Source organism: Saccopteryx bilineata, chromosome 2, assembly GCF_036850765.1.
Source record: "Saccopteryx bilineata isolate mSacBil1 chromosome 2, mSacBil1_pri_phased_curated, whole genome shotgun sequence".
Taxonomy (NCBI): domain Eukaryota; kingdom Metazoa; phylum Chordata; class Mammalia; order Chiroptera; family Emballonuridae; genus Saccopteryx; species Saccopteryx bilineata.
In genome coordinates, this window is record NC_089491.1 from 13,066,040 (window position 1) to 13,078,255 (window position 12,216).

The 12,216-nt window shown below is 40.9% G+C and overlaps 1 protein-coding gene across 1 annotated transcript; it reads right to left on the minus strand.

Annotated features, from left to right (window-relative positions):
* Window positions 1-3,079: 3,079 nt before the first annotated feature.
* LOC136322753 (olfactory receptor 1J4-like) lies at window positions 3,080-6,345 on the minus strand. Its single transcript, XM_066254656.1, has 2 exons — window positions 6,326-6,345; window positions 3,080-4,013 (listed from the first exon to the last, which is right to left on the minus strand). Exons 1-2 carry the CDS (start codon window positions 6,343-6,345, stop codon window positions 3,080-3,082), a joined length of 954 nt encoding a protein of 317 aa, XP_066110753.1.
* Window positions 6,346-12,216: the final 5,871 nt, after the last annotated feature.

Sequence of the window (12,216 nt, forward strand, 5' to 3'; positions counted from 1 at the left end):
GCTCCAGCAGCCGCTGCGAAGGTCCGAACTCACGCGCAAGTCACTGCGCTGGCCTGCCCTTGGCAGCGTAAGCCTGAGCCACAACCAAGGCTGTCAGAGCGGGGGCGCACGGGCCCACCCATAGAGGCGGAGTTCGCAGAGCTGCTGCAAAGGTCCGATCTCGCGCATGGGCCCGCCCGCTGCACTGGCCCATCCTGGGTGGAAGTGGAAGCCAGGGCGACCTCAGAGGCGGTACGAGCGGACACGCACAAGCCCACCAACATAGAAGCTTTGAAGTGTAGGGCTGAGACCTGAGCGCACTTGTGCAAGCCACCCACAGCGACGGAGGCCTGGCAATGGTAGTGGCAACATCTGTCACAGCAATATATTTGCTGACTTATTTCCATGGGCAAGTGAAATAAAGGATAGGATAATCAAATGAGACTATATCAAACTAACAAGCTTTTGCACAAAGACACCATTAACAAAATAAAATCACACAATGGGAGAACATATTTGATAATACGTCTGATAAGGGGTTAATAACCAAAGTTGATAAAGAACTTGTAAAACTCAACACCAGAAAAGTAAACAATCCAATCAAAAAATTGGCTAAAGAAATGTATAGACACTTCTCCAAAGAGGACATACAGATGGCCAATAGGCAGAGGAAAAAATGTTCAACATCACTAATCATCACAGAAATGTAAATTAAAACCACTATGTGAGGTTAATAACCAAAATTTATAAAGAACTTGTAAAACTCATCACCAGGTAAATAAAAAATCCAATCAAAAAATAGGCGAAAGAAATTAATAGACACTTCTCCAAAGAAGACATACAGATGGCCAATAAGCATATGAAAAAATGCTCAACATCACTAATTATTAGAGAAATGCAAATTAAAACCACAATGAGATATTACCTCACACCAGTCAGAATGGCACGCATCAACAAAACAACACAGAATAAGTGCTGGCAAGGATATGGAGAATAGAGAACCCTCCTGCACTGCTGGTGGGAATGCAGACTGGTGCAGCCACTATGGAAAACAGTATGGAGATTCCTCAAAAAATTAAAAATGAAACTGCCTTTTGACCCAGCTATCCCACTCTTAGGAATATACCCCAAGAACATCATAGCACTGTTTCAAAAGGAGAAATGCACCTCCATGTTTATGGCAGCATTGTTCACAATAGTGAAGATCTGGAAACAGCCCAAGTGTCCATCAGTGGACGAGTGGATTAAAAAGCAGTGGTACATATATACTATGGAATACTATGGGGCCATGGAAAAGAAGGAAATCTTACCTTTTGCAACAACATGGATGGACATGGAAACTATTATGTTAAGTGAAATAAGCCAGGCAGAAAAATAAAAATGTATGACCTCACTCATTTGAGGAATCCAATGAACAATGTGAACTGAGAAACAGAATTGGGACAGAGGAGAGATCAAAGGGACCAGAGGAAAAGAGGACAGAGGGAAAGAGGATGATAGGATGGGATAAAGCTTAAGGGAAGGGGGGAGGGCGCTCTAGGGAGAAATGACAGAATTAGAGAAACACCATTTGACCACTACATTTGCAATAATTTTGTCATATATGAATCACCAATGGATTTTAAAAACAGAAGGTAAAATTTTAACAAGGAAAACGTTATGTTTATATAGTATCAAAATATCTACCAAAAGCAATTCTTATTAATTACAAGGTGAAATTAATAATTTTTAATAATGGTAACTTTATAGCAGAGAATCAGGCAGACCCCACCTTAGCCAATAGTTCAAGGACTAAAACACAAGTAATTTCAAAAATTAATATTATATGCCTTTATATAATATGCAGTGTGGTGTAACTGGTGAAAATCTAAGATTTTAATATGTATGTGTATTTATATATTCCCTTCTGTATAAATATATAAAATATATATATATATATATTTACACAGAAGGGAAACCGAATAAAAAGTTAATTCACCCAATAGGAATTCAGAGTATTATTCTCAAGATACCAATGGCATAATTTACAGAACTAGAACAAATATGTCAAAAATTTATATGGAACTATAAATGACCCTGTATAGCCACGGTAATCTTGAGAAATAAACACAATGGTGAGAGAATTGTGCTACTTGATATCAAACTGTACTCCAAGGCCATAGTCCTCAAAACAACATGGTATAGGCATAAAAAGAGACATATAGATCAATGGAACAGAATAGAGAACCCAGAAATCAACCCATGCCTTTATGGTCAATTAATACTTGACAAAGAAGGCAGGAATATACAATGGAGTAAATATAGACTATTCATATAAATTGTATTCAGAAAAATCTTTGTATCCCCAATAACAGTCTTTTAAAAATTCATAAGCAAAAGCATATGTCAGAAGAAAAAAAGACAAAATCATAATTATAATTCTGAAAAGGTTTGCATAAAATATTGCATACATCATATATGAAATGATGAACAAGCAAAATATATCAATTAGAAATAAAGAATATATGGTAAATTATATTTGTAAAAGAAAATAAACAGAAAACACAGACTCTCTCTTTTTTAAAAAACCCTGCTTTGTAGCACATGCCCACGTTCGTAGTGCATGATTCTTATCACGCTGATCACAGGCTACCAGCATGATGTCACAGATGTGAGTTGGGAGGACAGGTGCACAATCAGCTTGAAGCCAACAAAGCCAGCATAAAAGAATCAGTTAATAAAAAAGTTCTCCAGGAGCAAATCATGATGCTGAATGAGTATTACTCAATAACATAGCATGAAAACTATATAATCAAAAACTGACATGTCTCAAAAGAGAAAAAGACAAAACCACAATTACACTTCTGCAACATGTTCTGCATACAATTCTGCATATACCTTATAAGAAACAAAGCAATGAATAGTAACAAATATATATTATAAGGTATAAAAACTATTAACAATACAAGTAGCAAACTAGACCTTCTTGACAAATTAATGATACTTATACATGACAACAGATAGACTATTCTATTAAAGTTATATAGAGATGACAACCCTACAGTAATTTAGGAGCTATATCTCACTTGCTCCTGACTGCAATAAGAGGATGTAGAGATTGCTATTTAAAGAAGTTAACCTTCTTCACACACATTTCCAAGGCCTGTTTGATGTCTCTGTTCCTCAGGCTGTAGATGAAGGGGTTCAGCATGGGGGTAACTACCGTGTACATGACCGAAGCAGTGATGTCCGTGGAATCCCATGAGGAGAAAAAGTAAACACCTGCGAATGTCCCGTAGTATAAGGACACCACAAAGAGATGGGAGCCACAGGTAGAAATGGCTTTATAGAGTCCCTTAGTGGAGGGGACCCTCAAGATGATGGTCCCTATACGAACATATGAGCCTAAAATAATACACAAAGGCAAGAATGAAAGCATTCCTGCCTCAGTAAAGATGACCAGCTCATTGATGGAGGTGTCAGAGCAGCTCAGCTTCAGGAGCGCAGCGAGGTCACAGAAGAAGTGGCTGATGGTGCTGTTGGCACAGAAGGACAGTCGGACCAAGAGGAGCGTGTGCAACAGGGCATTGACACAGGACAAAATCCAGGAGCCAGCCACCAGCAGCACACACAGCCCCTCACTCATGATGGTGGTGTAGCATAGAGGGTGACAGATGGCTCTGTATCTGTCATATGCCATCACTGCCAGGAGGAAATTATCTAGACAACCAAACAGTATAAAAAAATACACCTGAGCAATGCATCCCACATAGGAGATGGATTGTCGCCGAGTCTGCATGTTCGTGAGCATCTTCGGGACAGTGACAGATGACAGAGAAATGTCAGAGAAGGCCAAGTGGCTGAGGAAGAAGTACATGGGCGTGTGCAGGCGGGAGTCCAGCCTGATGAGCAGGATGATGAGCAGGTTGCCCAGCACTGTGGTCAGGTACATGCCCAGGAACAGGGTGAAGAACCCGCGCTGCTGCCCTGGCCGCATGGGGAGCCCCAGGAGGAGGAACTCGGACACGCTGCTCTGGTTCTCGGGCCCCATGCTGCTCCCCATCTGCTGGGGAGGAAGGAGGTTTGAGACTCTCAGCAACCTGGAAAGGACAGCCAGGACCATCATGTCTCAGACTCTAATTCAACAAGAAAACCAGGAATTTTTAACTGCCCTCCTATTAATTTCTCACACCTGTGAATGATTATATACTGCTTATCCCAGTGGGGGATCCAGGAATACATCACACCCCAAGTTAGCCAACAAGACCGTATTATACTGAAGCAAGAGGGTGTTCACTGTTGCATTCTCCATTATTTATTGAGCATGAGTTTGTGCCTGGACCCCACTAAGGACTGACATTCAGCAGTAAACAAGTAAAGCAAGATCCCAATTCTGTGAGGTTAAATGGTGATGGTCATGGAGGGACAATGTCCACCCCAGGCCGGAAACACATCACACTGACTCACTGGCAGAAATAGAGGAGGAGCCCGGAAAACTGCTCTCACTTGTTTCTGCCTTAAAGTAACATGAGACTCCAGGGCTGAGCTGGCCTTGTTGGAGCGTTGTCACACTCCTCCTGTGAGCCTGCTGGGTCCATTGACCTACAGTTTTAAACTCATGACGCTCTAAAACCGTAGCCTTTTAAAACCACTTGATTCCAGAGGAGCTCTGAGACCAGAGTGGTCCACAAACTTTCTTCCTAATGATGCAGAACGTTTTGGTGAATATTTGAGTACTGGCCTGAGGACCTGAGTTTCCCAATCAAATCCACACATCAGTCTATATTCTCAGAATTTAAAACCACTTCACAACTGCACTAAGAATTTGCATTCTTTCATTTATTTTTGCTTTTAATAAATAGAAACATATATAGTACAAATGCTGCAAGCAAACCACAGTACAGTAGAGGACAGAATGGCGCACACATATATGTGTCTACGTCAATGTTATATGTGATTTGTTATGTACATCACTTGACATATATGTACTTCCAGGCAAGTGTCCTTTTCGTTTTATAGATGTGAAAACTGAGGCCAAAGATTGAAGTAACTTTCCCGGTCTCACCACAATTTGATGGTGATTCTGCACAAATTTCACACCATGATGCCTGGAGTATTTTTCTTTTAGACTTTGCATGTTTAATAAAAGGAACCAAAGGTTTGCAAAATTCTGAGCAATTCAGTTACACTCAGGTCTAGAAAATGATAGACTTTTTTCAAGAAACAGGGAGAAGTTTAGAATTTGGTATTCTCAGCAATTGGTGCCCCAGAAAAGAAGGACACCTCAGGTAATATTTTGAGATCATGGATACAGATCATACACCTGCAACACGCACACACACACACACACACAGAGTCTCACACAACCCACTAGCACACAGGCAGACCCATCACCAAGGGCAGAGTCCCAGCCCCTCTGACCTGTGCCCGTCACTGCTGAGTCAGACCCTTCTGCTCCAGACTGCTGCCCGACTCCTCAGGTTTCTTCAGGAGGCCTTAGGTCCAGACACAGAGAAGAAACATCTGTGGCCCTGGCCCTTCTAGACCTTCATTCTCCTCAGCCAGCTCCAGGGAAATGAATCCAAGACAACAATTACTAATGAGAGACTGAAACCCAAGTCCCCAAGCTTTGGGATTATTTCTGACTGCCCTTTGGGGAGCTGTGTGCCCAAGAGCGAGAGGGACTGGAGTCCTAGGGGACAGTGTTCCTGATTCCAGTGATGCTCTGAGCTCCTTTTTTCTTAGTCATTATTCCAGCTGGGAGTAAAAATTTTCAACTTTATATTTTAAAATGATTTTTAAAATATAGAAATGCTATAAAAATGGCATGAAGATTTCCTCTACAGGTTCCACCCAGATTCCCCAGTGGTTAACTGTTTACTGTGTTCCCCTTCTGTGTATATGTATTTTGTGTACACCTTTCAGGCTTACATTTTCAGTAGATACACCACAGTAGGTTTTAATTTTCCCATGACTAGTGTTTTGATCCTCCATCAGATGGCTAACGTGATGTCTGCCTGGTTCTCTGCTGTGAAGTTACCATTTCTTTAAAGTTACTATTTTAACCTTGTAATTAATTAATTGTTATTATGTGGGTAGATATTTTGATACTGTGTAAACATAATGTGTTTCTTGTTATATTTTGCCCTCTATACTTAACATCCATGGCTGATTTTTTAGTTTAATATTGCATATATTTAATCAGTTGATTTCCATAATCTTCTATAGGTAACCAACTACAAAACAGGCATATTTTTACCAAAACACTAAATCCCTGAGCTAATTACTGTAAAGGGGATGTGCTCGATATGAAAATGTTTTGTCCAAAGAGAGTTCAAATCCTTTGTCTGGAGAACACAGCTCTGACTCCACAGCCCGAGTGTACATGCTATGATTTAACACAAGTATATTCTAGGTGGCAGATGATCTGCAGCTACTGATTTTGTTCACTAAGTCTAAACAGGACATGGTTTTGAGGGGTAACACCAACAAAATTCTTACCATGGAATTAATACTCCATTCTGGGGAAACGTTCTGTTGCAAATTACTTGAGGGGGTTTAGACGGGACAGACAGTGGTTCATAGGACTTATTTGTAAACTCTATAATAGGGATGTTGTAACATACTTACCTATTGTGCTTTATTTTATTTTATTTTATTTTATTTTCTATATAATTTATTGGGGTGACACTGATTTTTTTAAGAGAGATGATGGGATGGCCTGGCGTGCAGAAGTCCCAGGTTCGATTCCTGGCCAGGGCACACAGGAGAAGTGCCCATCTGCTTCTCCACCCCTCCCCTCTCCTTCCTCTCTGTTTCTCGCTTCCCCTCCCACAGCCAGGGCTCCATTGGAGCAGAGTTGGCCCGGACGCTGAGGATGGCTCTGTGGCCTCTGCCTCAGGCACTGGAATGGCTCTGGTTGCAGCAGAGCGAAGCCCCAGGTGGGCAGAGCATTGCCCCCTGGTGGGCATGCTGGGTGGATCCCGGTCGGGTGCATGCGGGAGTCTGTCTGACTGCCTCCCTGTTTCCAACTTCAGAAAAGTACAAAAAATAAAAATTAAAAAAAAATAAAGAGAGAGATGATGGGAGCTAGAGAGACAGACTTCCACATGCACCTGACCAAGATCTACCTGACAACCCCAGCTACATATGATGCTCAAGTACTGAGCTATTTTTAGTGCTTGAGACAGAGGTTCCTCATAGTAATATCCCATGCCCACGGCCTATGTGCTCCAACCAATCCAGCCATGGGTGTGGGAGGAGAATAGAGGTGTGGGGGAGGGAAAGAGAGGCAGAAGGTCACTTCTCATAAGTCTCCTGAGAATCCAACCCAGTACACTAACAAGCTGGGTCAACACTCTACAACTGAGCCAACCTGCCAGAGCTGAGGTAACACTGATTGATAAAATTACATATGTTTCAGGTGTGCAGTTCTATACTACATCACCTGTATATTGTTTTTATTTATTTATTTATTTTAATTTATTTTTTATTTTAGTGAGAAGAAGGGAGAGAGAGACTCCTGCATGCACTCCCACCAGAATCTACCCAGAAAATCCACTAGGGGGTGATGCTCTGTTCATCTGTCTCCCTTGCTCTGTTTCAACCAGAGCCACTCTTTAGTGCCTGAGGCGGAGGCCATGAAGCCATCCTCAGAGCCCCAGGGCCAACTTATTCTAATCAAGCCCAGGGTACAGGAGAGGCGGAGAAGACAGAGAGAGAGAGAGAGAGAGAGAGAGAGAGAAGCAAGAGACAGAAAGAGAGAGAGAAGCAAGAGGGAAAGGGTGGAGAAGCGGATGGGCGTCTCTCCTGTGTGCCCTGACTGGGAATTGGACCCAAGACATCCACTCGCTAGGCTGATGCTCTTCCGCTGAGCCAACCAACCAGGGCGATCACCTGTATCTTGCATTGTGTGTTTACTACCCCAAGTCAAGTCTTCTTCGATCACTGATTATCTCCCCTTTACTCCCTTCTCCCTCCCCTCATGAAATTGGGGATCTTACATGAAAAAATTATTGAAAATGTAGTGGCCAAATGGTGATTTTTCTGCTTTTGTTAATTCTTCTGTGTTCACTAGTTGTAGATCCCTATAAGAAGGAACTTACCCTTGTTCCTCACTCATTATTCATTTATTTATTTCTACTACTGTGGCCTCATGGATTCCTATTTTCTGAGCTATAATCCATTACCAGTGTTACATATTTATGTGAAGCGTTAGGTATGTTTATTGTTCACAAGGATTCTAAATGCTCTCAGAGAAGCCAATGGGGAAATATATATGAAACAAACACAAGAAGTAAAAAGTAGAAAGAAAAGAACTGAGTCTTTATCTGTAGGAGGTGGGTCAGGAGTAGGACAGAGAGAATGGGGGATGGGAACAGTGTACATGTTGACATGTAACTTAAATTTCTATCTATTTATACATTGTAAACCCTATGAATTTGAACTGATATCTCTTATTCTAGTTTGACAACAGAGAGCTCTTCTCCGTGTGCACAGCACCTTCCCCGGGAGTAGGGACTCCCTCCCTCTCCCTCAGGGTCACTATTCTGCTGAATCTTGGACGCATGCTGACTTGTTTCAGAACCTGGAACTCATAGCACTGTAATGACACTCCAAGTGCAGCTTAAAATTTGTTCTCAATTTATTTTATTAATTGTGAGAGTGTACAGACATGATTCTGGATACAAGACTTACTTAAGTTATGTATTTTATTTTCACCTTTAGTCGAATTATGATAGTAATTTGCAATACAATCATCCCTCACCATATCGCACTTCACTTTTCATGGTCTCACTGTATCAGGGATTTTTCAATGGTGTATATTTAATTTTATATTGCATATTTTTCACTATTTTGTGAGTTTTTAAGTAGGTTTGAGAGTATAGAAAGTGTTTAAGAGCATAGGAAGTGTTTATAAGAGTGTGAGAAAGGTTAACACCAGTCTGGGAAAGGTTTGTAAGAGTGTGGGTGGGGTTTATGAAGCCTTAAAATACATAAAATAATAAAATAAATATAAGGTCGCAACTTCTTGATCTGAAACCTAACCCCTGCAATAGACGAGAGACCACTGCTAGGTTCTTTTGTGTTCTTTTATTCTATTTTGCTTTATTGATTACTCCTATTTTTTTTTATTTAGAGGCAAAAGATAACATAGTCAAAACTATAAAGTAATTACACTCATCTCCCCATCCCTCTGCCCCACTGCCTGCAGGTTAACAATCTCATTAGTTTCTGAGTTATTCTTCCTGTGTTTCCATTTGTTCAAGTGGGCAGACACATGTATGTTTCATGTTTACATAAAAAGGTAGCATGTAATATGCTCTCCTAAGCATTGCATTCTTCCCCTGGAAAATTATACCCTGCTATTTCTCCATAATGATTCATAGGTATCTATATTCTTTTTTTTTTTTTTACACTTGCAATATATGCAATTTCATTGATGGTCTGCAGAGTTCTCTTACCGGTCTGAGGATGAGATATAGGTGATGAGTGTCCTAAACGCCACTGAATTGCGTGCCTCCGATGGGTAAAATGATAAATTTCAGCTATACTATATTAATCTACAATTTAAAAATTAAGAAGAAGAAATAATCTCTGCACAGAGAATAAAAAACATTTATTATATATTAATGATAATGCATGATTAATAAGTTAATAGAGAAGTGTGGAATAACAAAATATATATTTAATTAATAAAAACAACAAGGGAACCAATATGAAATATATGTATCAAATAAAAAACATGGTAATATGAAAAATACATATTCAAATATATTACCATTACATTCGATATCAACAGATAAAATTCTCCCGAAATACAATTGTTGCTAAACATAAAAAGAACAAAACCCAACTTTACACTAACATTGTACACCTCACAGATATAAGGACATGGAAAAGTTTAAAGGGATAAAAAAGAAAAATACTATGTGAACACTATCAATAAGAAAGCTGCATATTAATATACAAAATTTATAAAGAACTTATAAAAATCAATACCAGGAAGGTAAATAATTCGATTTACAAATGTGCAAAGGACCTAAATAGACACTTTTTCAAAGAAGACATACAGATGGCCAATAAACGTATGAAAAAATGCTCAACATTACCCATCATCAAAGATATGCTAAGTAAAACCACAATGAGATATTGCCTCACACCCGTAGAATGGCTAACACAGATAAATCAACAAAAAACAAGCCCTGGAGCAGGTGTGGAGAAGAGGGGATGCTTGTGCATTCTCAGTGAGACTGAGACAGGTGCATCCATTGTGGAACTGTAAGGAGATTCCTCTAAAAATTAAAAATGAAACTGCCTTTGTAGCTAACGATCCCACCTCGCTGAACATGTTGTAAGAAACTTGGAACGCTACTTAAAAAGAATACATGTGCTCCTGTTTTCATTACAATATTTTGGCAATAGCCAAGATCTAGAAACAGCCCAAGTGGCCATCAGTAGATGAACGATAAAGGAGAATGTGGTACATTTAAAGAATGGAATATTATGAGGACATAAAAAGAAAATAAATAGAAACCTTGCCATTTGAAGCAGCATAGTGGACATGGAGATTACGATGTCAGGCGAAACAGCCATCAGAAAAAGACAAATACCGTGTGAACTCACTTTTAGGTAGAATCTAATGAACAAAATAAAACAGAGGCAAGGTCTCATGGACCAGCTGACAGGTGTCAGAGGGATGAGGTGGTGGGACGGGAAGAGAGAAGATGAAGGGACAGACGAAAACCAGCGGCGCGGTGACAGGCAGGGGAAAGCGGGAGAGGAAGGCAGAGCTGGTCCAAGCGGGAAGGAATGGGGCCCGAAGAGACGTGGCGCGGGGTGAAGCCAGCACGGTGTGGTGAGCAGAGGGAGTTTTGTTGAGTTGCACATTTAAAACCAGCATGGCTTTTAAAATCAAGGTCGTCATAATAAATTCAACTTCTAGAAAAGTATATCATGAAATGAAATATTATTCAGCCCTAAAGAAATGAAGTACCATTGCAAGCTTATACCATCAGTGACACTTGGGAACATAATGCTAAGTGCAAGAAGCCAGAGACAAAGGGCTCATAGCACTCGTTTTTACGTGAAATACACAGAGTCAAGTGCACAGACAGACGGCAGACTGTGGTTGCCCGGGCCAGCCGAAGGGAAACGGAAGTGATGTCTTCCCGATGCAGCGAGCTCCTCCGGGGTGGCGGGGGTGGGGGGGGGTGGGGCGGGGGGGGGGGGGGGGGGGGGGTGGGGCGGGGGGGCGGGGGTGGGGGGGGGGGGGGGGTGGGGCGGGGGGGGGCGGGGGTGGGGGGGGGGGGGGGGTGGGGGTGGGGCGGGGGTGGGGGAGGTGGAGGGGGTGGGGCGGGGGTGGGGCGGGGGTGGGGGAGGTGGGGGAGGATTGAAACCGGAGGGAGGTGGTGGTAGCACAGCCTCTCCGTGTACCAGATATCCCCGAATTAAAACTTTACAGTGGTTAATTTTATGTGATGTGAATTTTACCTTAATAAAATGAACACGAATAAAAAAAAAACCACCTCTTTATAATCTACAGTAGACTAGTTTCTATATCTATGTTCATAGCTATATCATCCGTGCACATATCTATAATGATAGGTATAGATATAAAGTATGTATACTAATATCAGAAGCAGATGAAGTGCTAAGGTAGGACGCATTGCAAAAAATATTTAATTATGAACTCAGTGGTATATTGCTAATGAATATTGGAACATATCTCGCATTTTTTTAAAAGCCTGGTTTGCAGCACATGTGCAATTTCATAGTATAATTATTCTTTTCGTGGCTGATTCAGTCTAACATCATAATGTCACTGAGTGTGAGTTGGGAAGTCATGCTCACAAGCAGCTTGGATTCAACAAAAGCCAGAGTAGAAGAATCAATTCAAAAATAAATTGCACTAGCAGCAAATTACAACACTAAATCAGTGTGTCCCCTTAATGTAGCAAAAAAAAATTATGAGCAAAAGATCATCTCTCAAAGGACAAAATGACAAACCCAAAATTATGCATCATGTTTTGCATAAGATTTTGCTTATATCTTGTAAAAGTTGATGAACAGGGAAAATAATATCATTCAAGAGTGAAGAATTATTAACAATAAAGGCAGCAAACTTGTAGTAGACACAATAACAACACTTACAAGTGACAAAAGAATGCATCTATTGAAGTTATATGGAGGTGACAACCATACAATAACTTTAGAAGCTATATCTCACTTGCTTCTGAATGCAATAAGAGGATTCAG

What these genes read in the sequence shown, in the direction of transcription:
- LOC136322753 (XM_066254656.1), bottom strand. Translation starts at nt 6,345, where the DNA reads ATGTACACTCGGGCTGTGGA. An exon ending in ATGTACACTCGGGCTGTGGA is followed by an intron (nt 4,014 to 6,325) that starts GTCAGAGCTGTG and finishes GCAGATGGGGAG; the next exon opens with CAGCATGGGGCCCGAGAACC.